Source organism: Onychostoma macrolepis, chromosome 01 (genome assembly GCF_012432095.1).
Source record: "Onychostoma macrolepis isolate SWU-2019 chromosome 01, ASM1243209v1, whole genome shotgun sequence".
NCBI classification, from domain to species: Eukaryota; Metazoa; Chordata; class Actinopteri; order Cypriniformes; family Cyprinidae; genus Onychostoma; species Onychostoma macrolepis.
Genome location: NC_081155.1, coordinates 36,260,942 through 36,279,439, shown reverse-complemented (window position 1 = coordinate 36,279,439; position 18,498 = coordinate 36,260,942). Strand labels below are relative to the sequence as shown.

The window sequence follows — 18,498 nt, the reverse complement described above, 5'->3', positions numbered from 1 at the left end:
TTTTTCCGTGTTTAAATGCTATAATCGTGCATCTACCAACCCAGAAAACGTGAAAAACAACAAGCCAGTAATTTTTTTTTTTTTTTGGTAAACCTTTCTCTGCAAGCTTGTGAAAAAAACAGCTGCTCAGATTTCGCTCCCCCTGTTATGAAGAAAGGGGTTCTTATTATAATATTAACGCCTCTTTAATCTGCACGTTTCCACCCACATCGCCACCATTGCGTTTTCGCAAGCGACAACGGTGTACCAGTTCTAATGCCATGGCGAAAATTCAAGCAAAGCATGCTAACTGTTCTGTCTTTGGCACTGTACTGACAAGCACAGAACACTATTTAGAGTCCCAGCCTCAGAGGAGACAAGACAGCAGTGGATTTATTGATTTATTTACTGTTTATTACGCTGCTGCCACACAGATCTAATATAAACATGTGATTTCTTTTCCAGCTGTTTACCTTCACAGACATAACCGACTGTTTTTGTAACTCGTGTGTTTTTAACATAAACTTGTGCATATTTGACAGTTTAAGTGCAATAAGACATGAAAGAGAACTTAGTTTAGTACTCACATGCCATGTTACAGCCGCTTTCTGTGTGCGTGCTTCAGATGTGTGCGCTCAGAAAACTGTATATCAGAAGGTTAAACTGATATGGTTTAAAATGCATGATTTCAGCACACTAGACATGATGATAATCAAAAATGTCTTTTTTTTTTTTTTTTGGCAGAATATCTGAGATGGGTCTGGCTGAAGACCATGGGCGAGTGGAGCTCCACTCTTGAACAGGAAATACGTCACCTCCACTCAGTGTTGCCAAGTCCGCGGTTTTCCCTCAGATTCTTTATTTTGTTTTTGTTTTTTAATGATGTCAAAACACTTACAAGATAGAAAGTAAAATAAATAAACTAAAAGACAACAAATATCTAACATAAACCAAAGGGAGGAAATTATACAAGGTTAAACATTGAAAGCAATTTTTGAATTTTAATGATTTTTTAAAATTTTATTTTATTTTTTTTTAATGCCCATTAAAGACAAAACAAGAATTATAGTCAACCAGACTGGGTTCTTACCCAAAAATTTACACTTGTGAATAAAACATTTGCCAAGTATAATAAAAAGATTAACAATATATTGAATACAGGAGTTAGAGTTATAATAAAAGAAAATAATACCAAAAGTGTTATACATATATATATTCTAACATTTGTTTTATCTGAGAGATAGGTATATAACTCATTCCAATAAAAATTAACACAAACACATTCACAAAAAAGATGTACAATGGTCTCTTCTAAATAACAGAAAGTACTTTTTTTTCTTTCCAATATTTTGCATATACTTATTAAGTACACCATTACAAGGGTAGCATCTATGTAATATTTTAAATGTGACTTCTTTTATTTTGTTTATTAATAAATATTTGTGCGGAAGAGACCAAGCAACATTCCAATTAACATTGTACAATGCCATACATTTCAAAGAAGACGCTGGAATAGGTTTTCTGTTGATATGATTTCGAACAAAGCGGTTATTGAATTTGTCCTCAACAATCAAAATCCCTTCTACTCAAATAGAATTGTTAGGCCTATATATAGAAACAGGATTAAGGTTTGCTCTCCTTTCAACAGAATTTTTATACCACTAGGAATGGATTAAATACAATGTTATATTCTTTTAACGAAGCCCCAAAATCAAAATTCCTGGAAAATTCTGAAAAGGAATATAGCTGACCATTGTCATCTATAATCAGATTTTTTCCCTCGGAATTGGGCTACTTTAAAATATGTTGCCGCGGGTTGAAGCAAAACCAATAACGTGATATTTAGCCCCTGCAATGTGATTTTTACTAGGGGACCCCCCTCGAAATGCCATTGGGCTGGTTTTGGGCTATTTTTTTTATTTATTCAAAGAACAATAACATACATTATTTTATCAAGAAATAACATCAAAAAAGAAAAGGAAAATAAAAAGGAAAAGGATTGAAAAATAAATTACAGCAAATAGGAGTTGCAAATAGGGAGGTAAGTATAAAAGTTTTAAACAAAGACACAAGACCATAGTCATACACGTATACACATATCAAAATCAAATAAATAAATATATTATAAAGTTCACAGGTTTTCAAAGTTCTTACAGCTTTCTCATTCAAAGAATTTCTTATACTGTCAATATGTATATAATTATATTATATTTCAGTCAACAAAACCATAAAACTGGGTTTCTTATTAGTAAATTTACACTTATGAACGTGAAATTTGGTCAGCAGTATAAGTAAACTATTTTCTAGACAGAATAGTAAGTAGTGCCAAAGAGTGCATTTTCCATAGGCGTGAAAAAGAAACATTAAATATTTTAATTTATAAATTTTTTAACTTTACACCATAGTGTAACTGAATATGTACAGTACCAAAATAAGTGAAAGTGCAAATGCGGTTTCCTCATATTCATTGCTGGAAATACAATTTACATTTGTTTTTGTTTTTTATTTTTGTAAATGATTTGCTGGATAAAATCTATGAATGAGCTTATAAGAAACTTCTTTAATTTTATTTCTAAGATAATATTTCTGCGGTAACAACCACACTTTTCTCCAGCAAATCAATTTTCCATTTAATAAAGAGGTCCAATGAAACAAAACATAAGGTACAGTAACAATTTCTCTTTGGAAAAGAGTACGAATAGCTCTATTATTACTCTTGGGATTTAAGGAAAAACTCATTTTTACCAATATAAGACTTGGTAACATCAAGAGAAGCTGAATCAGGAGAATGGTCTTTATTAATACCTCTACATAACATGTGAGTACCTGAAGAGATTGAACCAATAACAATTGAGTAATTGGTATTTTACAATAAAAAAAAAGAATTCATCATAAGAAAAGAGAGTTCCTTCTTTGTTGAATAACTGATTAACCAATTTAATATTGTTGTGAAACCAGTTCTTAAAAAAAAAAGAGATTTGTGTTTTGTTAACTGCTTGAAAATGTGCATTTTCACCATGGGTGTGTGTAATTTGCATTGTAGAGCAAAAGTATTGTCAAGTTATGTTTATCACAGACCATATTTTATTCATTATTTGTAAAAACCCATTATAAAAACCCATAAGAAAATCTTGAGGGAACCAGTGGAGAATTTCAACTAAAACACTCTATTCTCAGGGAAAGCAAGAACTGAAATCTATTCTGAACTTATTATAAATCTATTATTATATCAATTATATGTTATTGTCTTGTTGTACTCACTATTTTATTATCACTTTACAACAATTTGTACTATACTTTTTAAATATCACATATCACTTTTACTATATGTTTACTTTACTTACTTATATATTACTATATTTATTATCAGTGCATAATGTTTTAACACTGTAACTTTTACTGGATCCATTTAAAGGATTATCAGTTATATTTCTTATTGTTTGTCGTGGAGTTTATATCTGTATCCATAGAGTCCTATGAAAATATAGAAAGCAGACTACCAGTGTGTTAATTTTTGATTTGTATTTACTGATTTTATTCTATTTTATCAATGATGGTCAATTATTAGTACTTAAAGATGTAGTTGTATTCCATATTTCAAAGGGAATGATGTGTTCTGACCTGAAGCACAAGACAAGCTGAAATGTTGGGGTTGAAGACACAGAAAGCAATTTCCACAAAGAAAAAACTTAATTTTATTTTATGTACATTAGATTGTTTTACATGTATCACAGTTATACTAAATTAATATTAGAATTGTTACCAGAAAAAAAAAATTTAAAGTTGCCAAATCAACAAGCGTGTGAGCTGTCACAATTTTTAACGAAAATTAATCATTTTCCAAGCATAACTAAATAACTGGACAGTTATTTTTAATTCCATGTAGATCACAAACCACTGAAATCGACTGATAAATGTAAACGTCGTCGTGTTTTAATCCAGAAAAAAATGCAGCTCCGTTTACCTCCGTTAGTTTTAAGGCATTCTTGTCCGGACAAACATGACGGACGCGTCGCTAGTGGAGGTGATGTATTTCCGCTCTTGAGTGCAGCTCCGCTCGCCCTATGTCTGCAGCCAGACCCTCTTGGAATATCTGAGGTACAAGCTCTAAAGGCACAGCCCTATTCTGGAAAAGGGGGCAGGGAACTGCAGCTCATTTGCATTTAAAGATACATGCACGAAAACAAACGTGTTTCTGCTTCCACTCAAAATAGGCATTTTCCAAATGATATATTAAATGATCTGTGGGTCATTTTGAGCTGAAACCTTCTGGGGACACCTGAAACTTACATTACATATTGTAAAAAGTGGCATAATAGGTCTCCTTTAAGGACTGAGAAAATCCTTAATAAAGAGTTGTAAGCCACAAATAAAACCACTGTGATGCAGCTTACAAATTTTTTTATATGTATTTGAAAATCAGAGAAAAAGACAAAATTACAGGAGAAGCATTTTACTACATACACCATGAAGCACTGCAAATGACATATCAAATGATAAAAAATGGACGGTAAAATATAAAATGATTAATTTATAGACGTTTATTAAAAGTGTAAAATGTGATATATTTTCAGTTTACCACAAAATAGTCAAATGTCTATAAGTTGTTTGAAATTGTAGGAAGACTGATTCAATTACATCATTTGCAATGCTTCATGGGAATGGGAGTCTGCTGCTGAGCTCTTTCAGTGCAGTTCTTGTTTCCATAGTAACGCTGACTACTGTGATTGGTTGATCTAAGGTGTTGACCGCTGCAGGATTGTGCGCAGTGTCAGTATTCACAGGGAATTAGGGTATTATACTAAAAAAAACTATAAAATAAAACTACAAAATCACACAAAGAAGCAACTTCAGAGCTCATGGTACATCAATTTTGAGATGCTTATACATTATTGTTAATTAAAATTTTTATTGGTAAAATCAATAGCACTATGTAGAAAGTGATAGGCTGACTTCCGAAACCTCATTAAAAATATGTTTAAGAAATCCATTATTCATTAACTAGGCTGATGATCGATTTTGAAACTGACACCATGAGAGACATTAAGGAGACATCAGGGAGAGCTAATGCTTCTGTTAATTGGCCAAGCGAGGCCAATAATCTCAAAATAGCTGATTTATTGGCCTGGCTGATGCATCCGTCTATCACTTTTGGTAAGCAATGATTTCAATTCAAATTGTTGACCTGTCAGAACATCAAAAATATTACAAAGGATTGCCCACACACACACACACACACACATGCACAATCAAGGATGAGGATGTACACACTGAGGATGTATAACTTCAACCGCTCAGACAAGAGTTTAGAACAGAACGTTCAGTTCTCAATGGATACACGTTTCAGCGTGAAACTGACTACACTGACTATTCTGCAATCTATGATGATTAGCTCCTTTTATTTACAGCCCCAGGGACAGAGGGCCATAGACCTCCTTTTCTCTCAGGCAAGTGACCCTTTAGCTCCAACGAGACCACAGACTCTCCAGCGAGTTACAGCCCTCAGACAATCTGAGCGGATCTGAACTACTGGTCAAAGAGCAAAAGAGAGAGATGGGGAACTGAGAGAATGTGTCTCTAATTAAAAGTGCCCTAGCTATCTCTCCTCAGAATTCCATGGCCTAGTTTATTAAAGTGGGCATTGAGTTTCTTTCTGTGCTATACTACACAGACTGAGCACTGACCTACTAGTTTTGCACATAGCCTGAACGGAGAAATAGGTTGTGTTCAAAAACTGAAAAATGCTGTCTTTGCAGGTATGATAATACGGGCAACAAGGCAGCTGGCTTAGGTTTTACATGCAGACGAAAACAGACAAAACATACACAAAAATTTGTAATAATGTCAAATTAAACATTTTAAAGTACATTTAAATCATAAAGTTTTTAATAATTATTTGCCATGCTTTAAAAGTACACTCATTTTATTTTTTTAACTAAGGCATGTAAAGTACTTGATTATAATTTTAACTTTAGTGCATTACTTGATACTACATTTCAAGAAAATATATTTTAAATTTACTAAATTGCAACTTCATTACAAACATGGAATTACAAGTGTACATACAAGTATATTTTAGTTTACCATAATTCATGTTACTACATTTAGCAGCACACTTTAACCATATTTCAAAAACAACAGAAGTACTGTAATTATGAAATTGCATGTAAAAATGTTCTTAAGTCCTACTTAAGTGTGTCAAAAAGCACTCTTAAAGTGATAGTTCACCCAAAAATGAAATTTTGATGTTTATCTGCTTACCCCCAGGGCATCCAAGATGAAGGCGACTTTGTTTCTTCAGTAGAACACAAACAAAGGTTTTTAACTCAAACCGTTGCAGTCTGTCAGTCCTATAATGCAAGTCAATGGGCACACAAAAAACATGCACAGACAAATCCAAATTAAACCCTGTGGCTCGTGACGATACATTGATGTCCTAAGACACAAAACGATCGGTTTGTGCAAGAAACTGAACAAAATTTTTATCATCTTTTACCTCTAATACACCACTATGTCCAACTGCCTTGAGCGCGTGCACGGCATCCGGTGCGTGACGTCTGTATGTGCTCTGGCGTAGTTTATGCAAGCAAAAAATTCCACGTTGTCTGATGATACATCAAAATCGTCTTCCATTGTGATGACCTATACTTCTAAATATCTTTAGATCTTCACAGTGGCAAGGAACACTTCCACAATCTCTGTGCACTGTGTAAATAATGAGTGGCGTATACGCGTGATAGATCGCTAACTGCGCTTGCGTAAACTACGCCAGAGCACATACAGACGTCACGCACTGGATGCCGTGCACGCACTCAGGGCAGTTGGACATAGTGGTGTATTAGAGGTAAAAAATTATAAAAATACTGTTCAGTTTCTCACACAAACCGATCGTTTCATGTCTTAGGACATCGATGTATCGTCACGAGCCGCAGGGTTTAATTTGGATTTGTCTGTGCATGTTTTTTTTACTCTCAAAGATTGTGTGCCCATTGACTTGCATTATAGGACTGACAGACTGCAACGGTTTGAGTTAAAAATCTTCGTTTGTGTTCTACTGAAGAAACAAAGTCACCTACATCTTGGATGCCCTGGGGGTAAGCAGATAAAAATCTAATTTTCATTTTTGGGTGAACTATCCCTTTAAGTTCAATTCATTACATTTAATTTAAGTTTAAACTATAATACATTCAGTTCACTTGAGTATTTTCTTTCAAAGCATATTATTTCCAAAATAAGTAAAAGCATGTTAAAGCGTAATTATTTTTCATAATGGAGCGTTACAGGGCAATCAGTTAGAGGTATGCTCAACTAATTGGCTGTATGCTGAGCTTGTAGGCAAATCAGTTAACAGGCTAATTGTTATCGCTCTGTAAACCTGATAGCACAGGTACATTGTGGAGATGTGTGCATTTTTATCTGGAAGATGTATTTTTTAGAAGTAGTTTCCTGACAGATGTTAAACAGGCATTTGGAAAATGACTTTAAGATGTTTATGATTTAGAATTTATGTAACTGCTTATGTAAAACACCTCAAAGAAATTATATAAGACTTATAGGAAGAAAAAAACATTGGCCAATTTTTGTTTGTTCGCCAATCCATTCCTATATGTGTTCAGTTCACAAATCCAATCTCCATTTAACACTTTGTGTGTGTGTGAGAGAGAGTGTGTACTGTATAGCCGTGTATGAGGTGCTGTCTGAGAAACCAATGGGTTTATTTTTAGCTTTGCAGCACCATAGCCTCTCATGTGATTGTAGTCTCTCTCTTTCACACACCATGAGTGAATGACTCAACATAGGTCAAGGAGATTCAGAGGTAATGAACATTTCTGTCTTGAACAGCAGCTCAGACAGGGCTCAAGTGAATTCTTCATTAACACAATTTATGAATTATTGTCCATATTCAGAAATGTTCAACTTAGCATCTTCATGCCAAAACATATATTATGAATTAATTGTGTGAAATTAAATAAAATAAAATAAAATAAATAAATAAATATATGTATGTATATATATATTTGGCATAAGTGAAGTGAACAGACTGTTCTGTCAAATAAGCTCTCTATGAACGCTGAAAAAAAAAGCCTCTAAAATGTGAAACGTCTTTGCTGCAAAGAGATTTAGATAATTAGTGTGATTATTTTATATAGAAAGTGTGAATCTATTCTAATTTGAATTTTAATTGAGACAATCAATTTATTAAATTCACTAATAAAACCAATATTGATAACATCTGTTTAGATATTAGTACAGTATCAATACTACTCTCATAAATCGTAAAAGTAAAACACTGATAAAATTAGTGGCTGATTGACACTTTTTCATTTGTTTCTTTGTTTAATGGCTAATGTTAATACCGATACCTAGTGATTCTCAACCTTTTTGTCTCCAAGGCACCCCATTGTTCACAACAATGTTTGAAGGCATGATATATATTGAAATAAAACTGATAATGTGATATGGCTTAGTGCAGTCAAATCGTGCAGGCTGTGATTTAATTAAATAAACGCTGTAATGGTTTCAGAGGAAAGTGCAGCATTTACAAGCGTGTAGTTTATGATACAGTGTTTCAGCGTCTGAGAACGGCTTGGCTCACTAACTGCGAATTGAACCTATCATAGGCTGCATCCAAACTTCAGTATGAAACCGGCAGCACATATTTTTTAGATATCAAAAATGAACACATCAAATCAAAAAAAAAAAAAAAAACCTTGATGGGTTACTATTTGAAAATGAAGAAATTAAGATGTAAATATTAGTATAATTTTACAGTGAAATAATTTTTTTTTTGTATTTGCTCACTTTACAGTATTAATATATTTCTTATTTTGTTTAATATTTCTATTTCATAATAATCACAATATTTCAATTATTCTTTATTATTAAATATTATTATTATTATTTTATAGTTGTACTGAATTTGTCTAAAGCCATGGGGATGTGGTCTATGAAAACTGGGGGGGTTGGGAATAAAATAAATAAATAAACTGTGGAAAGCGGTTTTTGAAATGGTTCTTGTAAAAAGTATGAAAACCCAAATTGTTTATGTTTTTCCTAAGGAAAAGGTTTCACACTAAAAAAGACAGTTTACATTCTTTTTCAAGTCATCTGGTGAAAATTCCTTTATTTTTTACATATTGCAATAATATATTGTAGAAAAACAAAATACCATAGTGTAATTTTTTTTCATGTATTTTTTTTTTCAGACTTACTGGATAAGGATTAAGATTTTTTTTTTTTTTTTTTTTTTTATCAATTTTAACCACATAAAATAATTTGGAGCTTGACATAACTTCTTCATAAAAATGACAACAAAGTCTTACGATTAGATACATTTTTGTGACTTTTCCAGGTCTTTTAAAATTAGGCTTCCTCATATATTCAGGTTTTTTGAGACCAGTTAGGAAAAATACTGTCTTTGTTGGGGTGAAATTAAAATACAAAGTATCTTGATTTTGGCTTAAGTTTATCTTATTTTTTAATTCTTGTTTTGTTTTAAATCAAGTCATCTTGAGAGTCCCTTGGATGTTTACTAAGGCCCCCTATAGTGGGCCCCCGGCTCCCTGGTCAAAAACCACTGATCTAGAGAGAGGTTTGGCTAATTAAGCCTAAAGCTAATGTATAGTGTAAATGTAAATATGAAATGTAAAAAATGTAAATGTAAAATATTGTAAATACCGAGTAAAATGTACAGCAATTTGAATATTCATTGACAAACCTGTAAAGAACGTTTTTCCACTATAGAACCTTTGTGGAATGGAACGGAACCACAGATGTCAATATAGGACTTTTTTTTTTTTTTTTAAGAATGCAGCATTCAACAGCAAATTGCATAATATGAAACCATTGAACATACTGTACTTCTATCCTTCACAGCCTTGCTTTCATTCTTGTCATATAAAATACAGCATCTACCCATATTAAGCTCCACAGCACATCAAAGCAATGATTATAAAATGAAGTACAGCTGAGCACAGCGCTGCAACGCTCAGGAGTAGAAAATGGGGACAAATAAGGTCAGAGAGCATTGTTTTTTTCCCCGTTATCTTCTCCACCAAGAGACTAAACTGTAATAAACTAGCAGATTATTTCTGTTAACATTCATCTGATGTAACATAAACACATACAGTAGCACCATCAACATGGACAACGACCATCTGGTTGTTTTGTCAGACACCAGTCTACTGCGTTTCTGCTTTCTCTTTCCCTCCTTCCTCTTCATCTAACTCCAACACTATCCCTTCTTCTTCTTGTCGTTGTTCTTTTCTGTATTTTATTGCCTCTGCTCTTCTGCATGGCATTTGCCTTATGTAATACACAATCTGTAGTCAGCTTGTTTGTTGACCTCTCTTTTGCCTTTCTTCTTATTCCAGTTCTCTCGTTTACAGTCTTTATCCTCCTCTGAGTTTTTCTATTTTTACACAACAAAAAAATCTCACTATTAATCAGTATCTTTGACTTTTTTCCAAAAACACACAAACACAAGATGAAGAAAATTGCGTATGGTACTAAACTTATTTTCAAAGATTGTATTCTGATCATACTGTAAGTGTGTTTATTATGTTTAGTTCCAATGTAAGATTTCTATTACTTTTAAGCATTTTCCTTACTAATTTAGAGCAGTGAACAGAGATGTTATTGTAAAATGGAACCTTGCCATTGCACACAAGGTTCTGTTCACTAAAAGATTCTATAGAGAACCCAAAATGGTTCTACTATGGCATCACCTCAAAATCCCTTTTTTTTAAACCTTTAATTTAAAGTCAAGAGCTATATTCTTAGGTTTTTTTTACAAAGGAGTCTATTCATATATCATTTGCTTGATTTTATACATGGCAAAACAAGATTTTTGAACCTGGCTTTATCCAATGTTCAGATTTCTGTTCTGGAAATGTATGCAAATTACTGCATATGTAAATAGATAATGTCTAACTTAATATAATCAGTCATCTGGGGAAATATGATATCCATTAGTTAAATGTTTTAGCTAATTTACCTGGGGTGACTTGCTTCTACCGTACCAGACAAAACATTTTTACAATGCAGTGGAATTTGGAAAAAACAAAGACTGTGTTTTTTTTTGTTTTTTTTGCAGTGTATTAATATAAAATAGCAGATGTTGACCTGTCAGTAATCACCTCACATCCTTAAATGTCACCCTTTACCCTGCGTTAATCTAGTGGAGGTCACGATCCTACTAGCGAGGATGTGTCTAGTGTCACTGTGTGTGTGTGTGTGTGTGTGTGTGTGTATGTGTGTGAGTGTGTCTGTGTGCAGTGGCATTTATATACATGTGTGTGCTCATAAAATCTCAACGCCTGGGCTTATCGTGGAAAGAGGTTAAGACCATCTCTGACACGGAACAGCATCCAGTGCAGCGGAGCACTGCTGTGCTCATGAGAGAGCGAGAGAGATATGAATACAACAAACTGCCACACCACCCGATGCTGTATTTTTGGAAACGCTATCCCAGCATGCACCAGCACAGTGATACTGATCCCAGAATCTAGGTGTCCATTTCAATCCCACTGTGCAGTAAAGGGAGGGGTGTGACTCAATCCTAATGATCCAGAAAATATTCGTGAATTCCCTTCCCAAATTCACATTTCAAAAAAGTGAAACTTTAAAGCACAAAGATAGAATTGTTGAGAAAAAGGCAACATGAGTCATATGATTGGCTCTTAGGAGAAGAGATGCTGTGGGAGAAGAGAAATGATTGGTTGTTCTGAGGGTAGGAAGGAGGCTGATTGGTTGTTTTGCCCTATAGCAGCAGAGCCTGCAGGCAAACAGGCCAACAGCAACAATTACACTGACGGATCTGAAAGAACTGGGTCGCTCACTTTCCAACAGGGGATAAGACCAGCCAAAGCCATCGAAAGCACACACATATATAAGCACACATCACATATTACTGTGTTTATACACACCAAATCCCAAAACACTATATACAGTGTTTAGATTTTTTCTGGATGTATGTGGTTCTCAAACACATAATCCCTTCAGCTTCTTCACAGCTATGCTTAGACCCAAGCATCTGTTACGTCAGAGCACATGCACAGAGCTCCAGATGAGACCCAGATGCATAGTCTCTTGCGTTATCCCGGGTTTAACTGGATGTGCTGCCCTTACATCAGAGCGTTGCCATGTTTGGCTACACTCGACGCTCCATTAACTGTACTCAAGTCCCACATCGCACCTGACAGGAGCACAGCACACTAAATAAGAGTCACCTACCCCTGGCTGACAGCTTCTTTGTGTTGATGATTTTGGCCGCATACTCTTGGCCGGATGATATCTTCACGCATCGCCTCACGACAGAGAAGGCGCCCCTGAAGAAGAGGGAAAAAAGAGAAGACGGTGAGGAAAAAACTGGGCACGAGGCCCTGATGCCGAACAGATAGAGCATATGGCATGGAGAGCAAAATCTGTGCCATGATGGAGGCACAGACTGAGCTCTTCCAAGGTTACACAACTACGATTTTACATGGTTGTTTGTCCGTGTGTGTTTGATGAGCGTGTGTGGGTGTTTTGAAATTGCTTAACATATTCGCTAACCGCATGCAAACACCAAATCTGCGTGTGTGCTCGTTGGAAATGAGGGGGTTAATTACACGTCACCTTAAATGTCCTCTCTGCTGTGGTTGTTCTTCACTCATCTATAGAGAATGAGACAATCTGCATTTCCCCCCAAATCTCACTTAAATAAATAAATAAACTAAATAAATAATTTTGACCCCAAAAAAGTACAATAAAGGTTAAATCACCTAACCATATATGGCCAAAAAAATTAAAATAAAATAATAAAAAATATAAAAAATAAACAGAAATGGAGACATTTAATCATGTCTTTTTATCTTAATTTTGTTGTTACTTATTTTTTATCTTTTGTTTACACAACGTGGATTTGTCTGCTCCAAGTATGTGTGTATAAAATACTATATTACTATAAAATATTTGCTGTATACATACATAATACATAAATTATTATATTATATTTACTGTTATTTAATGTAACCATATATGGTTTAAATTAAAAAAAAAAAAGTGGTTTGCACAAGGAATGCACCTTTCCACATAAATTATGAGGTGATTCATATTTACTTATTTGTTAGACGCATTTTCAACAATATTTTACTGTAAAAGTATATCTTATTTTAAGTAAATTATTATTTAAAAAAAAATGTATTTACTGTTATTTAATGTAACCACATATGGTTTAAATTAAAATAAAAAAGTGGTGGTTTGCACAAGGAACGCACCTTAAATTATAAGGTGACTCATATTTACTTATTTACTTAGATGCATTTTCAACAATATTTTACTGTAAAAAATATATATAATAACTTAAAGGTGCATTCCTTGTGCAAACCACCACTTTTGCTTGGATTAAATTTATAAAGTTAACACCATATATCATAGGCTACATTTTTTCTATAGAACATTTTATCATTATCTTATAGAAAACTGTATGTATGTTTATATAAACACACACACACACACACGCACACTTATGTTTAGTCAATGTGAGGGCATACTGATCCTAATGGAATCTCTAGCAGCATATTGTTGCTATAGCAACCTCCTCAGGTAAAAGCGACTTAGCGAGCGTCTATTTAGCGCACTCTGACTTTCAATCTGACTTTCGACTAGTGAAACGTTGTTTGGAAAGGCTATTAAAACGTAAACTTGTATGCAAAAATGCATGCACCCCAAATCTTTTGTCTCGCCTTATTTTGGAGGGAACAGTTAAATATTTCAGTGTAATGATAATTAGCATGTTTTATGAAATAAGAAATGGTGCAAATAAAAAAACAGTGGGGAGCCAAGCTGTGATGCCCAATCTTTATACATGATACCACCGCGCAGATGGCGCAGAGACGTTTCGACAACATCATATTTTGTACGGACTGTTATTCTAGTGATTTCAATTTAAGGTCACAATGGGCTTAAAAGCGAACTCAATCCGGGGCGTTTTAGATCTGAACGCATCAGCTCGTAGGGATAAATATATCACATGCTGAAATGTACTAGGGTATCTCCTGAAACCCGTACAGATCGGGACCACCGATGTGGCCTCTGCGCACCCTCCCCCTCCCCAGTCAGTCAAACGCAACGCAAGGAATCCCCAACGCGATAATTAACGGCACGGGAATGTGTGTCTGCACTGTTGTCGCATTGCCACGAGTATTTCTGTCTCCGGGGTAAAAAGCCCGAGCCCCACCCCCCTAAAATGTACATTATATACCAGCTGTTCGGATATCTGACGTGATGATCACAATGGCCGCGTCACAAAACCTAAAGCGGTACCTACATACACTGCAATTTGGGCATCACTGGCACGTTGGGAACGTTCCGTTCCGTTCCAAACGCGCCCGTGATTGTCAAAGAATGCCGTCTGGGTTGGCAGCTCGCTGGGCTTTGAGACAGAGACTCTGTAATCAAGCGCTCACGGCAAGGTTATTATAAGCGTTCGCTGCAATTATAGCGGAGCTGTCAAACAGAAGACGCGTCGCGGTCGCATCATTTCCCTGTGCGTTCAGCAACATCAGACGTGCATATTATATAACAAATGCACAGGAATGCAATGATTCTGCAGTAGAAAATCCAGCACTTACTTCCCGAGCTCCTCAAAAAGCTGATATTCGTCCGTGAATCTGGTGCAGATGGTCAGAGCCATTGTGATGGGGAATCGGCAGCGCGAGGAAGAGGATGATGCGGGGAAGCGCAGTCAGTCTCCTCTCGTGTAGACCGAAAGGAGAGCACTTGAATGATTTCTTTTCTCTTAGCTGCTGCTTCGGTTCCTGGTCTCTTGAAGTGAGATGCGCCGATCAGTGTCAGATGATCAGATATGTAAACCTAGGGTTCGATCGCCGACGGGAGGAAGAAGCGCTTTCACATCCGACGGTTCCATGGGCTCATCATTATGCGCGTTGACGTTGCCATCTCTCTCTTGGACGTGTTTGCATACAGCACCTCGCCCCCTTCTCCCCTCCCTTTCAAAGCCATGCCCCGCCTTCACAAACATCATACACTTGTAGAGTTTTTTATATTCATAGCCTACTTAATAAATCGTCATTGCAATGATAGCAATAAGGTCAAATGAATAATTGACAGTGTAACTCATATGCATAACCGACGTGACATTTCACATTGCTGCAGTGTGCAACATGCAAAGCTAAAACTGTAAACATATTTTCACTTAATGCAGTGTTTCATCTTATAAGAATTTGCCTATTTATACATTTCCAAAAAACATCACATTAAGTCACAGTAGGCTATAATAAACTGCACAAAAGCTATAGATTAAAATGTGCAATGTGCATTGAGAAACTGAAGTTCTTAGTTTATTACTATTAATAATAGGCTATATGAATAATAATGATAATAATAATTTTCTTCAAAAACAACATTGCCAGCAAATGTTGCTGCATTTTGTAATAGCCTACTGTTATGCATTTCAAGATATCTTCTCAGATATATCTTCAAGATATCCTTTTGTTGAAAAGTTGATAATCATCATGGTGTCCACCGCCCTCGAGGAAAAATAAAACATACTGGGCATACCGTGTAGTACTTTTTGAGAATAGCAATAATGGTTCTGCCAAAAGACAAACAACATTACAAAAGCACTGGTATAAAAAAATAATAATAATTGTATTGCAGGTTGAAAAAAAGAAGAAGAAAAAATCCAACAATCTAGAATAGCTTACATTGTTGGATTTTACAGTAGAGTAGAGTACAGCACAGTACAATAGGGTGTTACTGATAAATAAATTGACAAATCAATCAATCGGCGCAGAGCTGTTATGACGCACATCTTCAGCTGGCATTTCTACGCATGCCCACGTGCCCATCTCTTGTGCGCTTCTATATTTTGAACACAAGAGTGCACTGTTGTAGAAGCCATAATTTCACAGTCGCCTTACCTTATTTAACAGAGGCTTTAAAATATAATACTTTTGTACTATTGCCAGCTTAAAAGTTTTTTTTTTATTTATTTTTTTTTTATAAGGAGTAAACATGCCAGCAACATCTTTCTTCATATTACACCCTGGAATATTCCATCTTGCACTGCGTTCCTATCTTTGACATTCAATCTTTGTGTACTGCAGGTAGAGTTAGGGATAGTTCACCCAAAAATGAAAATTCTGTCATCATTTACTCACAGATTACAGGTTTGGAACAACATGGGGGTGAGTAGCTACTTTAACCTTTTTGGCCCTGTGTGGAGTAAAAGTAAAAGTTGGCTGAAATATAAAAAGTTTAAAAACTCAAATAAAGTAGATACTTAAGTACTGTAACAAAGTATTATTACTTCATTTCAATACACCACTGGCAATGAAGCAAGTTTTCTCTCATTTTCTCCTTGGTGTTATTATATAAGCTTGAATATCAGTTTCAGCTTGTCTTGTAAAATATATTGTTGCCACCTGTTGAGCAATAAAAAATCAAGTAACATGTTAACAGGAAATACATTAGAACCGTTTTATCACTTGGCAGTGGCTGCAAACATACCTTTTGAGATTATTTTGCATCTCAGCAACATTAAACCGAAGTTACTACGCACGCCGAGTCATGTCATTACTTCAGTGTCATCTCCATTCTAAACCACAAAATCTCAACAGCTTGTTTTAGTGATATAAATGTATAACAAAGACATGCTGGAGAACTAGACAGATGGATAGTTTTTACAAACAGAAAACAGAGAAAATATACAATTAAAATAGCCTACACATTACGATAAATTTGCTTTAATCTTTTCTTGTAAACTGGAATAAAACAAGACCACAAGTATTTCCTGAACAGTATCAATCCTGCCCTTGATAAAACAAACATTGGGATAAGCTTTTACAGGAACATTCACTCTTTTTGGTTTGCCTCCAGCTTTCTGCTGGCAGCGTGCCTATGGGAATAACCAGCAATAACAACCATTTCAATAGGGTGTTCTTTCATCTATAGACGGGATTTTAAAAAAAACAATGAATTGAAACGGGAAAGAAGTGATCTTCAACTGAACACATAGATATTGCTTCATGGGTATAGACTATAGACATGGGTATTTAGTCAGGGTAGATAAAAATGAGGTTGTTATGGATCTGTCTGAATACTTCCCTTCTATAGCAGAAGAAAACAGTATGGGCCAGGGATCCTCAAATCTGGCCCACGAGATCCACTTTCCTGCAGAGTTTCGCTCTAACCTTAATCAAACACACCTGAGCATGCTAATCAGTAAATCACAGGTAGGTGAGTTTGATAAGGGTTGGAGGTAAACCCTGCAGCAGATTGGCCCTCCAGGGAAAGATTTGAGGAACCCTGGTATAGACTATTAGTATGTCCAAATTCAAATTATTAGTAATAACAGTATGCACCCACACAACCTACTATTTCCAGTTGAGATTCTGAATAGCTGATGTAGCCTACATGGATTTCATGAGACCACAGGAGAGGAGTTGTAAATGACAGTAAAGTGACACAACTGTCACTGGTTAGTTACATGGCAGTAACAGCATGTCATGACAGACAGAGTAGGCTATGTCGAATTTCATTCATACTTATTCATACTATAAAGAACATACTTTTTGCAAAGTAAGTTTCAAATAAAATGTAGTACCAACTAGTCAGTATTACATTGGAAAATGTAAAACCAAGTGGCATTTATTTTAACAAAATAAAGCACAAGCATTCTTTAAGTAAAAAACAATTTACTGCACATGCATGTGTTGTGGTACTCTCGTGAATGGTGGCGGACTGACCCACAAGAGAAGAATTCATTAAATAAAGTCATTATTTTGGTTTTCTTTGCACACAAAAGGTATTCTCGTAGCTTCATAAAATTATGATGTTCTTACTCCTTGGCATTCACAGAAAGCTCTTTAAAGCTCATTAAAAATATCTTCACTTGTGTTTCGAAGATGAACGACGGTCTTGTGGGTTTGGAACAGCATGAGGTTAATTAATGACAGAATTTTATTTTTATGTGACGAGCTACACTTGAGGTTACTCTGCTTAGACACTTGTTTGAACTTGAGGAGAACTGATTCATACATCCATCGTATATCCACCTTGGGTCCAGATTGAGCCAGAAAAGTAAATGTGAAAATGTCTCAAAAAAGCTAGTTCTAGAAATAGTTCATTCATTCAGACATTGTTTGTGGCTTATAATGTCTAAACACTTCTAAGCCAACTGTTAACAGACAACTATTTCATATTTCATAACACACACAGACACTGACACCATCTATGTCTCTCTGATATCCTGAATATTACAGTTTACAGAGGATTTATCTTTATTAAATTACACATAAGCAATGTTGTCAAGTATGCACATCATAATCTTTGTGTAATCAGGGGAAAACAAGGAAATTCGAAATCAAACGAGAGTCACTTACTATAACTTCTCCATTTTAAAAGTGCGTATGACCGCATATGTAGATCTCTCAAACAAATATTCCAGGATTCCACAACCCCATTTGCAAAGGCTATGATGGTAAAAATGTATTCAAATGGCTGAATATGCAG

At 35.1% G+C, this 18,498-nt stretch overlaps 1 protein-coding gene across 14 annotated transcripts in view; it reads right to left on the bottom strand.

The window, feature by feature from the left end:
- camk2d2 (calcium/calmodulin-dependent protein kinase (CaM kinase) II delta 2) overlaps positions 1–14,951 on the bottom strand; it is a 40,955-nt gene extending 26,004 nt beyond the window's left edge. For 4 of the 14 annotated variants that reach the window (XM_058780412.1, XM_058780474.1, XM_058780403.1 and 1 more), the window contains exons 1-2: positions 14,595–14,949; positions 12,214–12,308 (exon numbers count right to left, since the gene is read on the bottom strand). In XM_058780412.1, the coding sequence (XP_058636395.1) occupies positions 12,214–12,308; positions 14,595–14,656 (157 nt within the window). In that variant the 5' untranslated portion in view covers positions 14,657–14,949. Of the gene's footprint in view, positions 1–12,213; positions 12,309–14,594 lie in introns of all 14 variants that reach the window. The other 10 variants (XM_058780440.1, XM_058780450.1, XM_058780481.1 and 7 more) reach the window with 4 other exon arrangements.
- Between the last annotated feature and the right edge of the window lie 3,547 nt (positions 14,952–18,498).